A 23,981-nucleotide genomic window follows, 5' to 3' on the forward strand; every position below is an offset into this window, starting at 1 on the left:
AAGCGATAGCTCGTTGAAAATATTGAAAACTACAGCGAAGGTTTCGCAATGAAAACATTTACAACTGTATAGAGGGTGGAAAATTTGAGCCGATAATTTATGCAAGCGAGGCATACCGTCTGCTTATTTGTTTTATATTTCCCGAGCTAGGTCTTAAGAAGCCCATTGATGTGAGGTGAAGAGGGGTGGTGGTGGGGGGGATCAGAGTAGATGGAAGGCTCTTGAGAACTCTATACCACCGGGTGTCCAGGGCAGATGCATTGTGCGCGAGTACCAGTCTAAGTACGTTTGCAGTGGTATGATGGTTTGATCACAGCGACCTGGGTACATAGGTAGTGATCTATGCTCAGTGGACACGTAATCCTCCGGAGGAAATAAAGGGAAGAGCTCACCTGTTGAGGTCATTCTTGATGCCTTCCAGCTCTTGGCGGTCGGCCCTCACTACCTCCTTCTCCTCGGCCGCCAGGTACCGCAGTCTCATGTGCTCCAGCTCCGTCTGCTGCTTGTGTAGCCTCGCCAGAGCATTCTCCTGCTCCCTCTAGGGCGACGGGTACAAGGAACACACCAGCAGGTGTCCAGAGCTGAGTAGCAGATGCAAGGGTGAGTGTTTACTAGCGCTGCACTGCTCTACGAATCCGGCGACCCGAGTTCAATTCCCACTTACAACCAATAACAGTGGAGAATATCTGAACCTGTCCTGGGCCTCCTAAGGCAACTCAGCCTTAAATGAGAACCTGGTGCAGTGTGTAAACACATCAGCACTGGGGTAACAACAAAGACGGCCAGGCATGGTGTTGGCCACCCATACCCTCGTGTGCCCTGCCGGCCTTAATAGGCACTCACTAACGGTACTTGCATCGTTACACTACCTCTGTAACAATGCATTGATCACAAATGATTCATACAATCGTAAAACACGCATATAATCGTGGAAGCAAGATCGATCATTTACAATTCATGAAAATAATATGCTGAAGGTACATTTGGCTAATGTTGTAAACAAAACTGGTAAAATGAGGCAAAAATAGGATTTAATCTTTAATCAGATCACGTTTTGGAATCATAACGATGCATCGAAATCTGAAGAGGATTGAATTGAGGGGTTGAATCGTTTGAAGCCGAATGGGCTGCGCAGTTCATTCCACGATGAATAATAGGAATTATATTTTTAACTGCACTGGAGCGCTTACGCCGGCTGGCTGGGCATGGTGCTGGTCCACCCACCCATTCAAAGTGCCACATCACCATTTATAGGACTTTGCTAACAGTGCTTGTCCCAATGATCGTGTCTGCATGTGCGCGGAGTCATTCATTACTTGAAACTGTGCTTGCAGTCTATCGTATACAATCGTTCATGATATACTTTTGGTTTATAAAACAAATGCACTTTGATAGGGCAAAAAAAGTGATGACACTTTTCCATTACAGTGTGATTGGGATTGATTAAGAAGACCTCTGCGGGAAATACGTGTACAAGTGATAGTCTATTCTTCGTCTTAAGCCTCACCTTACCATATTAATAAAAAGTATGCGGCCCTTGCCCCACCACCTTCTCCAACCATTATATAAACGGAGTGGTAGCTCCTGCAATCTCTCATTTACTTGATACAGCTGTCGTGGCTGTGACGGTACCACCTGAAAACGGAAGCTTGTGTTGCCTCCGAAACGTCGTGATTTTTATTTTATTTTACTTTTTAATGTTTTTACCTACGTGACTTTACCGAAAAAACCTAAGAATATGAATCATTGCAGTCACGAAAGCTTCAAATCTAGAAGTGATAGCTACTTGCCTGCTCCACTGAATACATGAATGCATGTTCCCGAGACGTATTCACAAGTGAAAGAATAGGAGCATGTTCAGCACATAACATGGATGAAGAAATTATAATTTTAAACTTTAACATTTCCTATTTTTTTTTCTTCTTCATTTAAGCAAACATGTAAAATCCACTCGCACACATCATGTATTTAATTACATGCAAAAAAATAACAGAATTAAATTTCAGGGCGACTATCAAAGAGGGCTGCGGCAACACGCGCCGATCACTCAGCCCTGCCGTCAGGCCTTGGCTTGGTTCCCCGAGGCCGTCCTGGGCAAGGATAATGGATAGGTGAGACAAACGATTGTTTTAGAGGTTTTGAGATGGTCAGGCAGTGGTGTTAACATAAAAAAGGAGAAAGCCTCCTGGGTTTAATCTGTGTGCACGCTGCTTCCTCGATCGTGACCTCTGCAACGCTCAGCATGTGCATGCACACGTAAGCTGAATTACAGGGGCGGGCGGCGCTGCCGGAGTGCGAGCTTTCGTTTATTTAAAATGCGCTAAAAAGAGATGCGAGACGAAATTTACATCGCCATCGCTGCCATCCAAACAGCCATGTTTTAGGAACTGCCATTGAACTTTGATGTTTTAGACAGCGAGCAACGGAAATTTAAGTCTGCTTATAAGATTCCGTTATGCTGGAATTAGTTTAATACTTACATAATCTATACATGAAACAGTGTTTATGAATAACAAAAGGGTGGGGGGGGGGAAGCACGATAATTTAAACAAGTCTGGCCAAAAACAACTGTCGAGGAAGTTAAATCAAGGACGAGACGTAAAATATGACGATGTAATGAAGACGTTGAGTTTTTACTTTATATCAGGGTCTCTAAAAAATTCGAGAAAATGGAATGTGGTGTATGCGATTTTAAAACCATGTGGTTCATATCCCCATGCATTTTGGTGGCATCTGACCAAGTGCCCTGCGTTGTCAGTAATAAAGCCGAGGAAATTTACAGCCTCAATCGTCCCTCCTCCGTGATCTGTTAGCACTGTTAGTCTGCGAGTTTGCAAAAAAATGTAAACGTGAGCGAGCCAACATATTTCTTCCCCGACAGAAAAACGTTTCGAATTTGGCAACGGCCACGGCAAAACCAGCTGGGATGAACAACAGACCCAATTTTTTTTTTGTTGCAAAGAAGACACGTTCAGAAGGTCATTGGTCCCAGAGAACGTGAAATGTTCTGCACTGGCAAGCACGCGTCACTATATCATTGTTATAATACCCTGTGTAAACATCATGCTATTAGACTAAACAGATTTGAGTGGGACGCACTCACGTTTTAAATTCTAATGTGAGAATAAAAAGCTTGAACGTGGCAGCCCCGATGTTCGTCCAGAACAAAGTGCGCGTATGCATGCTAGGGATGTGCTTGTGTTATTGGGATTGCACGACTCTGCGAGAGATCCGAATGGATGCTTTGTCTCGTGACATGACGCCGATGGCACAATCGGTATACAATTGGGTGAAAATTACAACAAAGAGAAAAAAAAGGGCTGTATATAGAAAATATGAACAACACTGTTGAGGCAAACACACTATTTAGTTGTGATGTGGGTCAGGTGACCAGAAGTGGTGGCATTTACTATTAGGATAGCTCACAAACGCTTGGCAGTGCAATGTGCATATGACCATGGTACTGTCAATTAATTATTTGAGTTCAAATCACCATCAGTCTGATGGAGAGGTAGGACATTCTGAGTACTTAAGCACACATTTTTGTATATATATAAAGGGGGCCAACAGCCATTCTGCCTTGCTAATCGTTTTAGGAATTCATAAGCGGAACTATGTACATCAACCACAAAAGGTGAAAGCTTCAGCTCTGAGGGTCATCTGCATGCGACCCTGTGTCCAGATAGGGGAAACTGTGACCCTCCCTAACCCGACCGTTGTTGGAAACCAGCCACAGCATCCACAACCCCCAACTGATCTCCCACAACATATGTGCTCTATGGACAGCATCCAGGCCTATTGTGCATATCGTATGTGTTGGGAGCATTCCAAATTATAAACAAGCTGTGTTTAATAACGCATAATGCCACACACCAGAAAAAAGGCTAGGTTTCTCGCTGTCGTTAATTTAACCATAATTAATCCTTATGCAATGTAAGGATATATGTACAATATGCTAATGGTAAGTGCAATTATTAACCTTTGTTTTACTGTAACGTTTTTGTTCAACGGTCTACTGAACCATGTAGTTTCACTCGTTTAGTCGCCTATTACATGTTTTTATTTTCCTTGTAATGCAGCGTTACTGACAAATGTGTCTTTTGTTATTTGTGCATTTGCACCCACTGCCAACGCAGCATCACCCAAATAATTAGTTTAGTCATAGTGATCACCGAATGACTGAGCCACAAAGCAATATTGTAACAGTCGAGTGCTGCCAACAGCTGTAAGATGTCACGTCTAGGTCGGCTGCTGTTGGGTTCTGATGGCACCTGATGTGATAGATTTGTACAAGGGAGAATGGGAATGTGGACAGGAACACACAGCGAGTGGGGTTAGGGTTAGTGCGCGCTTGCGGAGGAGGATATCCCACACACGACGAACCTCAGCGCTGAGTGGCTCCTGATCTGGATGGGTTTACCATTCCAGCCGTAAACAAAGATGTTCCGTTTTTTTTATAACTGGTGTATTTGGCTGCTCATTAAGGCCATCTGTGCTGCCACGTCAATTACCGGTAAGCGAGACAAATCCTTGATTCATTTGGCACTTCAAGAAATACACAAATTCTTCGTGTGCATTTACTTATTTATTTGTGAGCACATCCAACGCAGTTGCCTATTTGGACGATTGAAACATTTTGCCAAGGCGTGTGGCTGAGGTGGAGTACAGTGGGTAAAAGATGAATGGCTTTGAATGAAAAATAAGACTGTGCAATGTCGGATGGAGCATCTGTACCTGCTTAATCCTGGCCAGTTCCTTCAGCGCACGACCCCATTGCTGTTTGTAATGAAGCTTGGACTTGAGGGCTGAATCCAGCTTACGTTCCAGCTCAACCTGTGCAGGAAAAACATGGCGATTAGCCGAGCGATGGCATTTTGGAAACATCGACAACCAAACACACTAAACCTGAGTGTTTGTTGAGTATGAAGACATTTGCACGTGGCACTAGAATTGCGACTTCGGCACTGATGGGGGTTAAATCTCATGATAGAAAAAAGCGCCAAGGTGTGCCCCTCCCACAGGTGGCTCGGGCTAACACTTAAACCAACATACGCTGTCAAATCTCTAAAGGCAAGGTCACCACTAGCAGCGCACGTTGTAGACTGACGCAATCGGTGAACATGAGCAAATTCATATACGTTTAGACAATTAAAGTCCAAAAAACAACAGAGGGCAAGATCACCACGAGCAGATCACGTGGCGGACTGATACAATCAGTGAACCCGTGCTCTTGGGAGCAGAAACGTGCTCTACCAGTGGCAACGTTGCACACTTTATTTTTCAGAATAACATTTTCCAAAACAAATATTGTACAAAAAAAAATATTTAAAAAATATCTTTAAAAAACATTTCAAAGCCACCCCGTTGAATAAATATTTTCACCCGTCGCCTCTGGTCACTCTCTTACCTTCTCCAGGTTGAGCAGGTTGATCTCGGACTGAAGACGGACTTCTGGCTTGACGTTTTGCTGCTCGCGGTACTGCTGGAACTCTCGCTCCAGCGCCTTATGCCTTTGCTCAGCCTCTCGCAGCTGCGCTCGCATGCACGCAGCGAGGAAGTCAGGTGCTGCGCAAGCGGTTGAACGGAAAGTGAGGCTGCAAGTGTTTAGTGAACTATTGGGGGGGTTTTCTCCGTTGCGTTGCATGACTCTCCAGCGGGTTCCCCTGTCGCAATGCGTGTTGTTTGGCACGATGTCCGACGTTTCCAGCGCATGCAGCCAAATGTCAGACATTACGCCGAACAGCACGCGGGAGAACCCGAAAACACATGGGAGAGCTATGAGTACGAGGCGTGTTTGCGATTGAGTTTGGGTGGAATTTTAAACTGTGACCATTTAATTCGTTGCGAATCACATCAGAAGGTGATGAACAGGAAACCACCGGGGTGGGGTCGGACAGGCATTAAGAGGTGGTCCAATTGGTAACCAGCGTGCGAAGGACTGTGTAGTGGACTTGGAGATGGCCCAGAACACAAATAAGTGGATAAAAAGTACGAGGAAGACAGTAGACCCCACATGAGTGTTAATAATGCCAAGAAGAATGTATTTGTTGCAAGAGATCAGGCACTGAAATTTTTTAAATTAATCATATGCATATTTTTTATGGGAAATTATTTTCAATATTGTTCTCGATCTTGTCATGATAACAATGCCACGACTTCCCGGCAAATGCAAATTTTTATGTTAAAAAATGTGCTAGATATGTTTCATTATCGATTGATGCTGTGCCAACCAATTAGTCTTTCCATAAAACATTGCATTGATTATTGTGCCGAATAATGTGGAGTTTGCATTCACTTAAAGATCCATGCCCATGGCAAAAGCAAATTCCATTTTCTGAACCCTATACCAATCCCAGCATTGACATCAATTTATGATATTTTCCGTGCAGCTGTGTAAAGCTTATGAATTTGTACTAAATCCTTTTGATTTAAATCGTACATTAGAATGGATTAAGGACGAAGGCACAGCATTAAAAGTGACTGTACGTTACATTCGTGTGGTAATTGTGTCGATGTAACTTAAAACCTTCTCTGAATTTTACACTGTTGATTTTTCGATGCTTTAATTTGACATTGCAATGCTCTTTGTTTCTCGTGAGCCAAGCAGAGTTTTGCAGCAAGTGAGGTGGCTGACCGGGTAGCTCAGGAGACTAATATGTCAGACCACTGAGACAGTGCTGCTGAGATCGGGTGTCCAAATCTGGGCAGCCACCCATGATTAAATTGCATTTTCAAGTGGAGTGAGTTTATGGTCTCAAAAAAAAAAGTACCCCAAAAAGGTAAAGATGCAGCTGCTAAAACTGCTTGCTCAAGCCACTGCTGGTGGTAGGGATTCCACGAGATGGAGCTCAAGAGGGACCCTCTGTAGAGGGTATTTTGCCTACTCTTCCACGCTGGCTAGAAGTCTTGAAAAATATGTGAATACCCACACTTCAACCCACCACACATGACCTGGACCCACCTGACTGTGGTATATACATTTTTTACACATACGGAGAGAATTAGATTTTCAACGAGTAAGAAACTAATTTGAGCAATCTAACAGCAGCTGCACAGCCAAGGGAACAACTTCAGTGACTGCAAAGAATGCGGAAACACCTAGGCTTGTGGAACAAGCAGCAACAGCGCAGACTGGTGTGCGCGAACCAGCGAGCATGTACACCTGAGTGCGCACATGTGTATGTGGGGATAGTTGAGCACATTGGCACGTGGACGCAGGTAAGTGCAACTGCATGACAGTGTGGGCGGGCTCACGTGGTACGTAATTGAGCGCATCAGCGTGAGTGCATAGGCCAGTTTACCTGCGCACGCAAGTGGGTGAGCGAAACTAAGTAAATGCGTTTATGCAGGCACGTGCGTATGCACGAGTGCAACTGCATAAGGACATCAGGCGAGCTCACCCGCGTGAATGCATTGAAAAAAAGAATAAACAATTTTTATTTTACCAGGTAAGGCCCACTGAGCTATATAGCTTTTTTTCAGAAGCGACTTGGCCACAAATGATGAGCTCAACCAAGTGGCTCATCTTGTGGAAATTTATTGCAGCCAAATACTCTAAACGAATGTTTCTACATGTGGAGGGAAACATCGGAAGACCTGGAGAAAAATCTCTGCGACCACGGAAAGAGAGGTACACAATCTCCAAATATACAACAGGCGTCAGGGCCGGGATCAAACCCACGCAGCCTCCTGTCTACCAGGCGAGGTCGCTGTATGTATGCATGTTGAACTTCTTTCTAAAGAAATTAGTTTTCAATCTAAGTTTCAGATGAACACGAGGGCACGCTCACCTGCGTGAGTGAGTGGCCGCGCGCCTCCTCCATCTGCGCCAACTTGAGCCGCTCCAGCTCGATCTGGTGACTGCAGTCCTCGTGCGCACGGCGCACGCGGTCCGCCGCCTCCAACTGCGCACGCTGCCGCTCCCCCTCCAGCTCCCGCTGCAGCTGCCGGAGCTGCAGAGCGCGGCACAAAGGGGTGAGCGAGGATCGCTCAATCGCTCACTCACTCGGCGCAGAGAGCGAGGATCGCTTGCTCATTCATACGGCACTTCCGTGGCCTCGCGGCGTTCCGAACAGAAATCCGCCCTGGCCACTTTTATTGACTTTTTGTAGCCCTGACAGGCGATGCTGATGATGCCCTTCACCGAGGAAAGTCTCTGTGTGTCTCAGGACTTTTTTCAGGAGAGTCCTGCATTGTTGGGATGCTTGACCAATTATCTTCGCGAGTGTTACGCAAGTTAACTGGAGTGCCAAGATAAAGGCAGATAAATCCCAGTTTACAGAAAACATTGCTGTTCTACTGTCACTTGGAATTCCTAGTTAGTCTCCCATCCACGGACTAAGAATTCAAGCCTGCTTACCTTTCGAAGTTTTATTAAATCAGGTGCATTTAACACAATATTAATGCAGAAAACAGATAGCATTTTAGCAGTTTGTAAAAAAAAAAAAATCCACGAGGTTATGTTCAGCAGCTGTGTGTGTAAGGGGTGCAACCAAGGGCTGGTTTTATCTACTGTGGATTGCACATCTGTGGCATTCACCTCGTGTTCCCCTGCAACGAGCTCTTTCTCCCGCCTCTCGAGGTCGCACAGCGTCGTCCGCAGTTTTTCTTCAAGAATGGAATACTCTGCAACCTGTCAACACAATTATCTGTCAGTCATTCTGTTCATTACCGAGCACCCCTCACCCCAATGATGAAGCTACCCCACTCTGTGCGATTTTGGCATTTTGTTTACCACTGGTAAACTTTCAGGCGGTGTTACATTTACAACACGATCCAAAGACTGCTCTGTCTATCATTGTGTCAGGATGTCATCAGAGACCGGTCTATTGTCTTTAGACCCTTTCAGAAATGAGTCAGTCCATCTTTTATTGTCCAGAGCCCCCATTACAGACCGGTCACCTGACCATTAAACCGACCGACTGAACCTAGGACCAATCCTTTATTCCCTTTGTCTTCCACTTGACAAAACACAAACAGTCTCCTCGTTTTCTCCATCACACCTAGCTACATCTCTTAGCTTTTCCAGCACTCTCTGATAGTCAACTTTCACGGGTTCTTCTCGCAGTCCAAGGGTTACGCAACTGTCTTCTGCAGTACGACAGTTAATTGATCACCCAAGTTTCACTTGCATACAGTACAATTGGAAAACACCAATGATGTAACTAGCTTGATTTATGACCAATACACAATTGCTTAAGCGTTGAACTATCCGAGGCACATTTACTAGAAGTGCTTATTCGTCTTAGATGTTCATTTTCATTGAAAGTGACTCACACACGTGTAATCACTTTATTTTTTATATATATTTCTAAATAATTATCTTTACAACCAAAATGGGATTCACCTATAGCTCCCCGATGCATTTTGGGGTCGCACCACGTGTTGTTCGGCGAGATGCAGAGGTCGCAAACGGGTTTTGATTCCTTACCCGTACCCGTACCCGGCCGCACCAGGGTCGCAAACGGGTACCCGTACCCGTAACCTACCCGATACCCGGCTACCCGTACCCGGCCGGGTATCGGGTAGGGTACGGGTACCCGATTGCGACCTCTGGGATGAATCCATGTTGCAGGCGCGGGTGGGTTGATTCTAGGAACTTGAATTGTGAGAAGAGACAAGACGTTGGGAAATGAGTGACAAACGGTTACTCACCAGTGACTCACGGCCTACCCGTACCCGGCCGCACCAGGGTCGCAAACGGGTACCCGTACCCATACCCGGCCGGGTACGGGTAGCCGGGTATCGGGTAGGGTACGGGTATCGGGTACCCCATTGCGACCTCATGCGAGATGTCCCATGTTTCGCCCCACGTGCCGGGGAGCCTCTTCAGCACGTGGAGCGAAACGTTAGCCAACATGGTGCACAACACACGGGCACAAAACCCCAAAAACACACACAGGAGAGCTACAATGCACAACCGCAAAAACAAACACACACAGTGGGATTCACGTACTTTCTTCTTGACCAAGGCTTCCCTCTCTTTGTCTCTTCTCTTCCACTCCTCCGCCAAGGCCTGCATGTGCACGAGCTCCTTCTGTTTCAGCTGTTAACAAACAACGATCGGTAATCGCACGCCGCCGAAGATGCAACTGCAATTCATTGCGTCTGTCACAAGCAAAACAACACCTACTAATGTGAGAGCACTTGTCACGTGGTTCAATTTGCATACAAAATGTTTAACAAAAAATGAACTCAATTTTTTGACAATACATTTTGAAAATGAAGTTCCTCAACTGAAGTTAGATATGGCTGTCGTACCGACGTGCCTTAGTAAGCAAGAAGCATTTGTACTTCACGGCTCACAGCTATTGACATTTCTAATTGAGACGCATGGCATTCCTGGGACCTGCCTTAAAGTCTGGTTTGTATTTATAGAGAATAATGCTCATTTAAGAGGCGCTGAGGTTACGAATCAACACAGAAAAACAGGGCAGTTTCTGATTTTTAACAAGGCTACATTCGCAGGTAAACACTTATTCAGTGTCAGAAAAACCCTGCAATGATTACATTTTAGATTTCTGTTATATAATGAAAACCACCAGTGCTGTACCATGTATTTCATTAATGGTTAAGTCATTGGCTGCTGCACTTGATTAACATTTTTAAAAAAATTTTCCATGCCCACATTGCATTGCTGCGCAATCACATGCAGACCTATGTGCAGTGATCAATCATCAGATAATCACAGCACACCCAGGTTTTGCCATTAAAAACAGTGCATAATCAGCAACTGTGAAGAACGTTAATTCCAAAAGCTCGATAGCACTATTATAAGTCGGGCAGGGTGACGCACGCTTGCGATCCAAAGCTCTCGAGTGGATTGTGTAGATATGCGAAATTTCGAAACCTAACCGAGCTATTATCTGCAAGAATCCTTTGCTCTGGTGCGTCAAGATGTGCCGCAAGGGAGGGACGACACGAACAGTAAATTATGATGGTAGCAAAAATGTGTACGATGTGCTGGATATATATGCTGGGTTAGGTACCTGGTTTTCAAATAAGTCCTCCTGCGTCTCCTTCCACATCTCCAGCTCGAGAGCCGCCTGGTACTCCTGGCTCTGCCTGGGCTCCTTGACCACCGCCACGGCGGGGGCCGGCTCGGGCCGGGTACGTGCAGCCTCCCTGAGAGGAATCCGCTCCTCCTGGGGAAGGTAAAGGAACAGCCGTGCAAAAGCTTGCTCAGTGCAACTGCTGGCAGAAGATCCTCCAATAAAGGAAGCTCCAGGCAGTCCTTTGAGAAAGTTTTTTTTGGCCTACTCTTCCACACTGGCAAAACCTTTCAGAAGAGGTGGGAGTGCCCACATTTTACCCCACCGATCTGCCGATCGTCGAACTGTAGCGGACCGATTAATAATGCTGGGTGGTCAGAGGTGGGGAAATTTTTATAAAATTGCACCATTATTTAAAGTTCCACGTCCAGGGATCGAACCAACAACTTTTGGGTTGTGAATGCCGTGTGTTATACATTACACCATGGCAGCATAGTTAAGTTCATTAATTCATACAATGTTTAAAAAAAATCTTTACAGGATTAAAAATTACTAGGCTTTATATTTACTTTTATAGGAATATGCATTGTTTATTCAATTTAAAATCGAAAGGATTCAAACTATTTCATTCCAGGATACAAAAACAGTCTTTATATGCTGTGTTAATGCCAAGTGCACCTTTTTAAGTCCAAATAAGCTCCATTTGATACATTATATGCAACCAGACAGGTATATTCAGAGCCTACAGTTAAAGCAGAAGTCCAACATACATACACAAGGCCATAGGAAGTGGTCCACCAAATTGTTGCAGACACTATGATTTCTTTTTTTTTACAAAACACAATGTTTTACTGCGTGGAGATCTGCAGTTTGATTTTTTAGGAGATGATAACAATGGTCCATAGGGCCAGAAAGGTTGGGAACCACTGGTGTAATCTCTGGCAATAAAATACCACCCTCTATAGGACATTGATTGCACTGCACCCCACGATGTCACACCAATGTGGTTACCTGCGAGTGCTCTGAGATTAAGACCTGCTGGGTCTTCACAGTTCCGCGGTCTTCGAGAGTCATCGTGTAATTTAACTCTGCGATTTTTTCACTCGATCTGAAGGGAAATGTGCAGAGTTAACAGTTTTTGAATTTCTAACCTTTACAAAGGCGAGATAAGTGTAATTTCTCTATTCTCGTTGTCCGGACACCCCCAACATATTTCGATATGGAAAAGAAACAGCCATAAACATTGAAAAAAATCATGGTATTTTTTTCGTCAGCATTTTTCTCCCTTCAGCAAGGTGACATCAATGGCAATGATGAAACATTAGGCTCAATAGTCAGTATATGCGGAGCTTTAATATAACCTTAAGGCAATAGAACTCCCCTATCCGTGTCGAAGCGGGTGGGGCCAACTTCATGGATACCAATCTGTAATCTAACCAATAAGCTCAGGGAGAACCATTTGCTCGTAGCCCAACCCCAACTTCAAACGTGCGGCTGCTCCACTGCATAGGCATCTGTTAACTAAAGCGAGCTCATTCACTCTCATAGACGTATGTTAGCATCAGCACATGATGGGTCACAATGATCTCCAATCTAAGCGATAACCAACAACTACCCACAACTTCCCAAGTGTCCGCGCCCGAGTTATTGTGGGCTATTTCCCCCGTGCTTTTAGCGTTGGTTTAAAAGCAGCTCCTTCGCCTTACCCACCCGTGCGTGGCGAGCACGGGCGCGCGGTCGCCGTACGCCTGCCTCCAGCACTGGCCGCCGTCGGGCGCCAGGAATCGTGCACGTTCCGTCGTGAGCACGTGGGACAACGGGAGGCGCGCCACGCCCAGAAGGCTGTCCTTGGTGAGCCGGTCGCGGTGCCACAACTCCACCACCAACGGCACCCTGCGGCGGCGGGGCAGAGGCACGGGCGACCGTGCGTTGGCACGTTACGATCCACCGGCCGGTGCTTGGTTCGTGATTTTGTGAATTGTCACAATTCGGTGCTGGAATTCCATTTGAGAATCGATTATCTCGTATCGTTTGTAATGTCTGTCTCATAAGAGTGTTGCTTCTTCCGTCTCATTTGTTCCATTGGCCTGAAGATAACACTCGCATCACTGGACAAAATGTACTTTGGAGTGGATATGGAGCCAAGGCAAAAGAAGCAAAAAAATTTGGAGGCCCATCAATACTTGACCGCCAATGCTTGCTACCATCCAATAAAGTCACACCACCCTAACGAACACCATCTAATGGAGGTTATTGTGTTACATAACCAGGTGGGTTCAGTACACAGCAAACAAGTAAGGACTGGCTCTCACATGTGTTAATGAAGTGTGAAAGCAGGCTTTAAAGGAAACCTTGGTGTACCAAATTCAAAGGCGGAGGAATGTTTTATTACCTTTCCTGCAACTTTACAAGCCATAACATCCATCACTAATGCACACAGTAAAATTTCCATCTGTGCACGTTTAAGCACAATGGTAAAATCAGCGTGACGAAACGTGTTGTAGTAACCGGCAATGCCACATTGCCAAGGGTAAAAGGTAAAGATGCAGCCTCTCAAATGAACGGCTTAGGCCACTGCTGGCAGAAGGCCTCTACAATAAACAGCTCCAGAAGCCACCCTGGAGGATATTTTGGTTTGCCCTTCCATGCTGGCCAGATGTCTTGAAAGTGGTGAAAATACTAACACTTTACCACACCGGTCTTTTTTATCAGCCACGGTGGACCCATTTATATCGCTGGGTGGACAGAGGAGGGGGGGGGATTCTAGAAACATGTGTTAACTGCGGTGCCAGGAGATCGAAGCAACGACCACTTCGAGTCCAGTGTGATAGCCGTTTCACCTCGGCAGCATCCCTGTTACACCGAGAGAAATGCAAATTCCGGCATCAGCACGCGTCGTGGCTTGCCTGTAGAATGTGTCCTCCAGCTGTTGGGGTAGGGTGGCAAACTCAAACATGCAGTAGGACTGTGGCAGGAACACTTCCATGTGCTTCCGAACTTCCACCGGAGGATTCGTCATGATGGGCGCAGCGCTGCCAAAGAACGGGTACGAGTACCTGTGGAACCAGGGAAGCCACGCGCGCATGGTGGTGGAAACACGAGAATCAGACATTGATTCCAAAATCAACTTACCAATATGGAGCGTTGCCACAACAGCTGTTACATACACAATGAAGATGATGGTCAGGACACACTTTACTTAATGTACTCACAAGTTAACAATTTATTGCCATTAATGAAGTATTAATTAAGGGATGTAGTAATAGTAATGTAATTTATCTCAGAAACCATCAATCGGTTAAAAAAAAAATTAATATGTATATTTAGTTAATTCATTGTTAATAATTCACTATGTAACACAATTTTTTGTTTCTGGGTACTAAGTGTTATTTTTAATTGCTTATGCCTAAAAAGTATAGAAAATGGCTATTATTCCTCACAAACTTTGCTTTTGTGACCAGCACTTTATGTGAAGGAAAGACACAAATGCACACGTTTTCTCATTGAAAATAGGTACATTTCAAAATATCACTCACTGTCTTGGTCACAAAAGCAAAGTTTGTGGGGAATAGCTATTTTCTGTACTTTTGAGGCATAAGCAATTAGGAAATAACACTTACTATCCAGGACCAAAAAAAAAGTTTGTTACACAGTGTATAATCAGTGTGCATGTGGAAGAAAACCGGAATACCGAGAGATCCATGCATACAAGGTGATAAAAGTCCACTCAGATACGTTCAGAGGTTCACTTCCTGTATTGTCACCTCCAGGCCACTTTGCAGATGAGCTGCTTTTGGAGTTTTACAAATGCTTGCAGTCCACATTTCTCCAATAATATGCCCCATTCTGAAATGCTTTAAATAACCGACTATTTGGTGATGATGTTTTTATGCTACAAGCCTGTAACCAGCCTGTTCCATTGAGGGGTTTGATTTTTTTTCAAAACTACTATTGTTATAAAAACTGCAGAGTAACAGCCAACTGAATCCCTGTTGAGCTTCATTTTTGACCTGCAAGGTAACTTTTGACACGGGGTGCAACGAACCATTTCTTCCACCAGGCGGTGCCCCACTTATTAGGTTAGCACGGTAAAAATGTTGGTCACATTTTTGACCTATGGCAAAGGTCATAGGTGGTAAACGGCTCATCACCAACAGCTGTCGCTGGTTTCTTAATAAGCCATTGCTTGATCCTCTATGTCAAAATTGGTTAAGTTCTGTCACTGGACTGACAGACTGAAGGGCAAATTTTATTTCTAACTCTTCCACCTAAGTGAGAACTTGAGAGACCTAGACAGTGTGATTTCCAAAATTGGCCCGGGTCACCGAAATAAGAAAAGAAAAACAAAGTATAGCAATGACTCAAATAGAAAATACAACTGTATCATATGAGGGATCGAAAATATTGCACAAACATTAATCAATGAACACTTCTAAAAACCATGCAGTTTAAATCGACTCAAGGTGATTATTTTCATACTGATCACAGCATAATTATAAATTGAGTAACAGAAACATTACTAATACGTAAAAGGACCAAGATATAGGTTTAAACAGACATTATTATGACCGTTATTGTAAGAATGTTAAACATGTTCTGCAACCCAACCTTCACCAACACGGACAAACCAGCAAACAAACAACCCCCATGATCGCCGACACGGCACGGAGGAGACCTTCACCCAATCAGTGGATCGTCAAAGCAGGGCAAAATAACATGTCATTATTAGTATTACTATTCTGACCGCAGTAAGCAGCTGATAGCAGAGTCCAGCGCCAGGTCTCGGATGCTGCGCAAGTCCAGAGAGAAGCACATGTGGTGGGCAGTGGCAGGGATGGCTACGCGTGAGCCGGACGTCAGGCCCGACTCACTTCCAGTAGCGGCGCTGGACACCGGAGCAGCTTCCTTGGGCCCTGCTGTGTAAAAAAAAATAGGGCCTGCGCATCAGACCCATCACACTTTGCACGTGTGTCGTGGAATATTTTATGGATGTAATTATTAGGCACGCAACCATGCATCAGTAGCCCAGAGAGGGCGTCCATCGTGGAGACGGAGTGATAAAATCGGATCATGCGAAGGAGCTGGATGGATTGTTGCATTGTGGCAGCCGTAAGAAATGGTGACAACTGCTTTATGAAGGAAAGCCTTCATTCAGCAGTGGATTGATGTTGGTAATTGATGTATACATTTTTTTAATCATGTTACATGCAGATTCGTGCGTGAGATTAAATTTATTTATAATTTGCATTTTTTAAGATAATGCGCTAACTTTACCCCAAGTTAATGGAGTGACCAAAATTGTACTCATATTGTACGAACGTGCGAGAAACAATACACACACGATAAAACCATTGTACTATGACAATAAAATTATACAGATGGAACTTTACATAATTCATGAACAAATATGTCCCCATACTGATACAAACTATTTAATTTCACAAATGGTTTAACGGTGATTGGTTGTTACAACTCACGGAGAGAGTAAGCAATTATTGTACATACAACTATGAAAGTTTTGTCTGGTAAATGTTGTGAAAAGTGGCATATGAAAACAAAACGATCACTCCTGTAGTGCGAAACATGTTTGCAGTATTCTTTCATTTGTTTACAATTCGCTCTAACAGGACTCATGAGCCAGCAGTCACGCCTCAGAGGTTGAAAAACTGGGATAATTGGAGGCCCGGGCTGCAAGAGATCCCATCAGACCTGACATCAGACCCGGGAGCGATCCGATCGTACGAACAATGCACGCTGGGTGGAACGTCGTGCCGACATCCACCCTAACACGTTCTGACAAGGCCAGCTCGCTTGCCCTCGTACTCTCTTCAGAAAAGAAATGCAAAAATTTTCACGCGGAAGCTAATTCTGCGATTGTTTACATTGCCGAAATTAAACAAATGTGATTTAAAAGATAAACATGATTTTTTGGGGGGGGGGGTTCCAATAGAGAAGATAAACGTAAAATAGTTATGTTAGGCATAAAAGTGGGGTAATAGAGTATGGCAGTAGTCACGACCAGTTTTTCAACAGTGGACATGTCAAATATGGCATCCGATTATATAAAAAATTTAACCCCACGTTTTAATGTTTTATTGAAGAAAATTCATGCTTAGATTCAGTAAAAAATCAATACAGAGGTAGTCACATCCGTCAAACAATTAAAATGTTTAGTCCACAAAACACTTGCGAAGATGTTAAAAAAGCATTTCAAACCTGCATTCCTTCACATAAGACACAGATAACAAACCTCCTTGCTTCATAAAGTAAACACACATTGAGTCGAAACACGACCCTCATTTTTGTCAGTTTCATCCACTGCGGGAGTTGTCACAATTTGACTGGCATAATTGCAGTTGCTCATTCGGCACTCACCTCCTGAAGTGCGACCTCTTCCTTTGCCATCATCCTCCAGGCTCTCGCCCTCGTTTCCTGTGCTGTTCCCACGACTGTCAGCGAGGCCCGCCGGCCCCACCGGAGGCCCCGAGGCCTGGCTCGGCTGGCCTGAGGGCTTCCCATTGGTAGCATGGTCAGACCGGGGCTGCTGTGGCCTGGAGGCTTGGCCTCCATGGCCTGAACACTCAGGAGAGTTGAAAGAACTTGGCGGAGGGGATGAGCCGTGTGCTTTGGGCTGGCTTGAGGCTGATTGTTTGGTGGGTGGGGAGGGCGGCACCCCTATAGATGCTTGCTTGCTCACTTCCAGATGGGAGGCTGGCTTTGTGGGCTCTTTGCTTGGAAGCCGTTTTTTAGATGTTGCATTCTCTGGACTCGCCTCCTGAAGTGTGCACAATGATGCCGTTTTAGGTTCACAGTGAATGTACTCTCTGCACGCTTTCACACACGTGCTAACAGTGCACTCTACTTTCCAACTAGGCATGCAATGATTCATCCCCCGTGCAATAAAGTGACTCTCAGGATTTGGGGACATGATTCTGTTTAAAGAGATTATTTGTTTTCGTATCGTTTTTACTCCCATTTGTAGTGTCAACTCTGTTTGTTTCTGCTTTCCATAATGATAATGAACATAACAGATTTTGTTATTCCAATTATGCAATCAGTATCATGGTAAGATTCACAGTATCATTCAGAAGTTTTGCAAAGCAGGACATAGCTTGTGAAAGAGCAGCGAACAGAAGCAAACATCAGAAGACTACTTCTGAGATATCTTTAACTGACTTTTATCCACACCTGGGGACACTTTGCCACATGCCCTGCTATACAGATATTCATTCCATGGCAGGAAAACCAATTTTTTATTCTCAGACCAGACATTACTCAACATTAAATTAAACCTGATTTAATGTGATGGTTATTATGTAGTCATTGGTGAATGAGCTGAGATCCACTTACTACACTCGAAAAACCCATTTAATCATGGGTGGCTAAAGGCTGGATTTAAATGGAGGATCCCTGTGGTGCTTGTTGGCTCATTGCCGACCTCTTGAAACACCTGGCCAACTGTTGTTGTATTTCTAACGTACCCGAGAAGGAGCACCCTCTCGCCGGAGTGTCACTGAAACGCCGACGGAAGGAGCCTCGTCGGAAGCGAGTGGTGGCATCTTCTGCTTAGTTTTGTTGGGAGGGACCAGGGCGAACACCCCCTCCACCGTCACAGGTCTCATGTCCACCTCTCTGCGTGCTAATCCTTCCAGTGACACCTCCGTGCTGCCTAGGGATTGCTCCCCACAACAGAGGTGAATCTGCACAAGCACAAAATACAACATTTCGTGTTGGGGGGAAAAAAAAACCTCCCCGGTGAGAAGCACGTGTGGGGCCATTGCATAGATAGAGGTGCAGCCCTGAAATTGCTTGCTCTGCTGACAGAAAGACTCCATTAGGGGGACAGAGCCTCTCCGGCGAGTAGTCTTAGAAGACGTGGCAGTAACCACAAGTACCCACACATTACCCCACCACACACAACCGGCAGCTCGAACATAACAGAGGTTTTTGCAGCCAACATCATGATTCATAATAGATTTTTAAGTGAGACAAATATGAATTATGAATGTGTGGTATACCCATTTATACTCCTGGGTGGATCGAAGGGGAGTGGGGATTTAAGAAACTTGCCCATTGCTTTAGCTGCCGCACCAAGAGATCGACCTAGCTACGTCTGGATTGCAAATCCAGCGTGCTAACCATGATAACCATGGCAGCATCCCTGAGTCATAACTCTTGATATAAATAGCGTACATGTACTGGAGGCACAATGTATGAGCCACATGCCAGAGTCAAGATAGAAATCCGTGAACAATGGATACAAAAGCACGCTTGTAATCAGGATCAAAAATATATTAAAGTAACCGAAATCTTATGGCAATACCATAGATTAATGCACACAACTTGAATGTCAATGTCAAGGTTTAGCACACCGTTTTAAAAGAGAATGTTTAGAAAGTCGTATCAATCACTCATACTGATATGTTGCAAAATGTTACACATACAACGCTGCAAAGTTCTGAATTGTGAGGGGTTGGTTGTTGTTCCTATGTGCTTATTCACCTGTATTGGAGGCTGCAAGGAAAAGTAGCGCTGCAAAACATCAACCGTGCTCCGGATTTTAAGGGAGGCTCGCTCCGGCGAGAAGTTGGGGTTCAGGAGGTCAGCGAAGGGGTCGTTGGCAACACTGTTGCCCAGCAGGGTGTAGTAGAAGTAGAACTCAGGCTTGCCCTCCGGGAGCCGCACACTGCTCGGCACCAGCTGCACGGGGGTTGAACGCACATGATTACAGAGCAGGTGCCGCAAGCCTAGCACTTTAGAGCTTACCACCTGAGCCAATTCAAAGTCTATTATTTATCAAGGTGAGATCCAAATGAGATTATCTCTCCGTGCGAGAAAGAAATAAGAACGCAGCTGCTTTTTCTTTCTTTAAGATCTGAGGTCGTAAATATTTATTTATTGTTCGGACTATCAGCATATGGTGGTTTTCTCCTGAAAGTAAAGCCAAAAACTGCAGCGTGTTCAGACTCCATTTCGGAGGTTTTGTTAGTACAGTGTTTAAAATCCCTGCTAAAGGAAGATGAAACCCATTTAACTTTTATTTAATAGATAACCTAAGCTGTATGTATTGAGCTGTCCACCATAAGTTAGAAGTTTTATTCATGAGCAAAACATATTTTAAATAACAGCGAGGTGCTAGACCATCGTGTTCTTGTGTTGCCACTGCATTACATATTGATGTGTATTTCTGTCACTGGGCTGCCAAAAATACTTACTTGACCAAGATAAACATCTCGTTTCTTATTGATGAAGTTTCAAACTCGTGTTGGATAGTCCAGGACACACACAGCCTAGGCATAAGGGTACAGGTACAGCCCTGCCAGTACTTGCTCATGCCATTTTCCTGGCGCAAAGGGCATTATAGAGAGTATTTTGGCCTACTCTTTCGCGCTTGTCATATGTTTTGGAGAGGGTGGGAGTACACACGCATTGCTCAACGACACGTAATCTGCCAATTGACTAATGTTGACGTATCCATGTAGAAATGGGTGAGCAGAAGTGGGAGTGATTTCACTAACTTGCCCATTTGTTTCAACTGCTGCACCAGGAGAAGGAACCGGCGACCTCAGGGAGGTTGGAGGTTGAGCATGCCAACTGTTACCCTGTGACAGTGTCCTACAGCGTAGGACATAGATTTATAAATGTAATTTGTTCATGTGTTGTGTCTTCTTGAAAACATGAAGTTACATGTGCAACCGACACATGTATGACCAAGATTCATTGCAGGATAGTTTACGTATTTTTGTTATTTTCATAATTTTTCATAGTATATAAGTTGTTTGTCTCTTAACGGTGATTCTTACATATGTGTTAGTTTTATCGTTAGGTTAGAAAACCTTAGTCTGTGATCTCCAGTTGCCTGGGTGGAAAAGTGGGCAAAAGATTTGCCCAATACAGGCCAACTGGCTCCAAACCTTAATGGACTAACTAACCAATTCCCTGTGAATAAAACATACCTGTTCTAAATGAGCTGCAAATGCAATGGTGACTGACACCACGTAGACATCAGTGGCCTGGCGGGATGGACCTATCCAGTAGAAGCCTTCCTCCTCATCCAGCACGGCCGTCAGAGCCTTGGCGTTTGGGAATGCGTGCTGCACACCACAAAGTAAATGGAGAGCTAATGTCACACATTAAGTTGCTAAATTGTGATTAACTTATAACATTAAGTTAAAGCTTCATGCAATAAAGACGAGGAAAAGTAATTTTTTGGTTTTGCTGAAAGGTTCACATCAATAGCGAGAAGATTGAATTTTGGTCAAACATGTAGATAGCTTCAAATCTAGAACTGTAGATAAGGACCTATCGTCCGGCTTTCATGTTTATGTTCTGAGAAATATGCAACATAGCAAGGAATATGCAAACACAAACAGAGAAAAAGGTTTCTTACCAGAAAGAAGCATTAGCTTAGTTATAGATATAGGTGATTTCAGAGCTTCATTGTCAGATTCCATTGAAAGAAGTAGAGGAAAGACACAGAAGAGCATTGCACGTTGAAAGGAAAATAAGGCGCAGAGAAAATTTTTACGAAAATGTATCTTAGCATTAATTGTTAAATACCGTTAAATGGAAGAAAAAAAAAAGACAACTCACAATATTTTACACACAGGTATATTCAAGCATGTAAAATTAAGAAATATGTAGTGAGTCCAACTGAGTCGCAGATGTTGTCTTAGGGAGCAACACGCTTTATTAAACTATTTGCACAACATACTCCAGGCTATTAACACAACATACTCTCAGGTGGTGACCACCCAACTAACCACGCTACAGCGGAACTAGACACAGGTTCCGCTATCCTGGTCCAGACCACAAGCTGGGTCCCGGACCGTGTGGCTGGAGGCTTCTTCAAGCTTGACGTGGATCTCCTGCCTCTCCAACAGTAAGAACCCCGAGCCCCTCACAGGGCCCCCCTTATATCGGGCCGGGCTGGGGCTGGCTCCGCCTCTCGCCCCGCCCACCTTCTCGATCTCTCTCGACCCCTTGCCCGAAGGCTTTCAAGAGTTCTTCCCGGACCATGTGACCACCCGTTGACCCCCTCCACCGGTGGCCCCCCTCCAGTATCATCCGGTCACATGTCCCCAGGTCAGCCAGAGTATCATGCCCCCAACGTAACCCTAGCTGGCCGACACTCTCTCGCTCTCTCAATGGGAGCCCGCACCGCACGCTGTGCGTGGTGCCCCCGCGCTTAACCAGCGCTCACCCAAGTCCCCACTAGGGCTGGTACTACACCCGTGTCCAGGATGTACACACAACAGTAGACATCCCGCCATGGCCTTGCAAGCCCGGCACCACACAGTGATATTCCAGTCACTACAAATGTAATATGAATTGTTATATATAACCTGAATGTATTCCTTAACTTAGTGAACATTAAAAAAACATGACAATGGCATTTCCTTCAGCAGATGCTCCTGGAAAGCTCTGTAAAAGCCAACATGATGTGATGCAGGCCTGCCAGGGTTCAATCCAAGACTATCTCGTTTTAATTGACATTTTGCCACAGCACTACCTGTTTTTTTTATTACTGAAAGAACCAATGATAAGTCTACATTATAGACTGCCAGTATGCTCACTCAGGTTAAGAACCAGGCTACATTCTACATTATAGACTGCCAGTAGTGCTCACCGAGGTTAAGAACCAGGCTACAGTCAACATTATAGACTACCAGTACACTCACCAAACTTAATAACCAGGCTACAGTCTACATTATAGATTTCCAGTACTCACTCCGATTAAGAACCAGGCTACAGTCTACATTAGTGTTTTTCTTTTTTTTAATTCAATTAATTTTATTATTATTTTCTATCTACGTGACTTTACTGAAAAAAAATCACCATGTGAAATACTTCACCTACATGACGATGGGCAAAAAGGGCAGCCCACGGTGGCAAAGCATGAAGGGCGGGAATTGTCGGTATGCACACTGCTAATACAGTTCACATACCGTCTCTCGGTGGAGCGTCTCTGGCCCGGAATGCGTCTGGCTGTGCTTTCGAGTCGTTTTCCAGCAGCACCCCAATCCGGAGCTCTGGACGTGTCTTGGCATACTTGCTGCTCAATAGTGGGTACCACTTGGGTGGCTAAAAATATTTAAATAAATATTAACTGCCAGCACATTCTAACCACTATGACATACGTTTTCAAGAAACGTGATCATTTAGCAAAGAGCAATGGAAGGTAAAATTGAAAAGTGCACAAAATACATGGACAGATGCATGCTGGGAATTACAATGAGAGACGGGAGGAGGAATGCATGGATTAGAGAACTTGGCGCAGGTTAAAGACAATTCATACTGCTAATAAGTAGGGTTTGGACAGGACACATCATGGCTGAAAGGGAAAATAGCAATGGTCAATAGTGAAAGATGTGGTAGCCAAGGAATGGAATGTGTATGAAAGTACACCCACTGAAGAGATGGAAAGGTGGATTTTTACATCGCTACATCATGAAAAACAATGGCAGCTTGGAGAGGCCTTCATCTGACAGTGAATTAACTATGGTTGATGATGATAATGGAAGTGATTAAAATTGTTTACAGCAATTCACTTGTTTGCCTCTATATTAAATGGAAATGCTTTACAAGTAAATTATTTCCTCTAAATAAAAAAAGAAATCATGGACAGCGGCACCAGATGTCAGACTAATAAAGAGTCCCTGTAAAAGACAGAATGAACAATGCATGATATTCTGTTCTTGGCTTTGGCATGAAAAGATAAATTGGTAGCCCATACCTACAACAAAAATGACAAAAAAATGTAATTAATAGCAGTTTTTCTGGAAGATTGTGCTAAAAAAGTAATGTAAAAAAACACCTTGAACAATTATAAATTATACTATAGTGATTCAAAAATGTTAAAGTAATGGTAATACCCTTCATTTATCCAAGAACTGTCAAGACTCTTTCAAGAAGGTCCTGCAATGTGATGTTTGGCAAATTTCATTTGTGAATATTTGGCACATGGGAGGAAAGTAGAATATCTGGAGG

At 44.3% G+C, this 23,981-nt stretch overlaps 1 protein-coding gene across 1 annotated transcript in view; it reads right to left on the bottom strand.

Moving 5' to 3' along the window:
- CEP120 (centrosomal protein 120) overlaps positions 1–23,981 on the bottom strand; it is a 40,636-nt gene that overhangs the window by 2,806 nt on the left and 13,849 nt on the right. The window contains exons 4-20 of the mRNA XM_061553517.1: positions 22,940–23,075; positions 21,376–21,426; positions 20,948–21,078; positions 19,494–19,691; positions 18,473–18,691; positions 17,367–17,766; positions 15,736–15,907; positions 13,898–14,047; positions 12,702–12,884; positions 12,003–12,099; positions 10,989–11,144; positions 9,956–10,045; positions 8,540–8,632; positions 7,791–7,952; positions 5,408–5,530; positions 4,735–4,833; positions 393–538 (exon numbers count right to left, since the gene is read on the bottom strand). Of these exons, the coding sequence (XP_061409501.1) occupies positions 393–538; positions 4,735–4,833; positions 5,408–5,530; positions 7,791–7,952; positions 8,540–8,632; positions 9,956–10,045; positions 10,989–11,144; positions 12,003–12,099; positions 12,702–12,884; positions 13,898–14,047; positions 15,736–15,907; positions 17,367–17,766; positions 18,473–18,691; positions 19,494–19,691; positions 20,948–21,078; positions 21,376–21,426; positions 22,940–23,075 (2,606 nt within the window). The remainder of the gene's footprint in view (positions 1–392; positions 539–4,734; positions 4,834–5,407; positions 5,531–7,790; positions 7,953–8,539; positions 8,633–9,955; positions 10,046–10,988; positions 11,145–12,002; positions 12,100–12,701; positions 12,885–13,897; positions 14,048–15,735; positions 15,908–17,366; positions 17,767–18,472; positions 18,692–19,493; positions 19,692–20,947; positions 21,079–21,375; positions 21,427–22,939; positions 23,076–23,981) is intronic.

This window comes from Lethenteron reissneri, chromosome 18 (genome assembly GCF_015708825.2).
Source record: "Lethenteron reissneri isolate LAM-NWPU_2019-01 chromosome 18, ASM1570882v1, whole genome shotgun sequence".
Lineage (NCBI taxonomy): Eukaryota > Metazoa > Chordata > Hyperoartia > Petromyzontiformes > Petromyzontidae > Lethenteron > Lethenteron reissneri.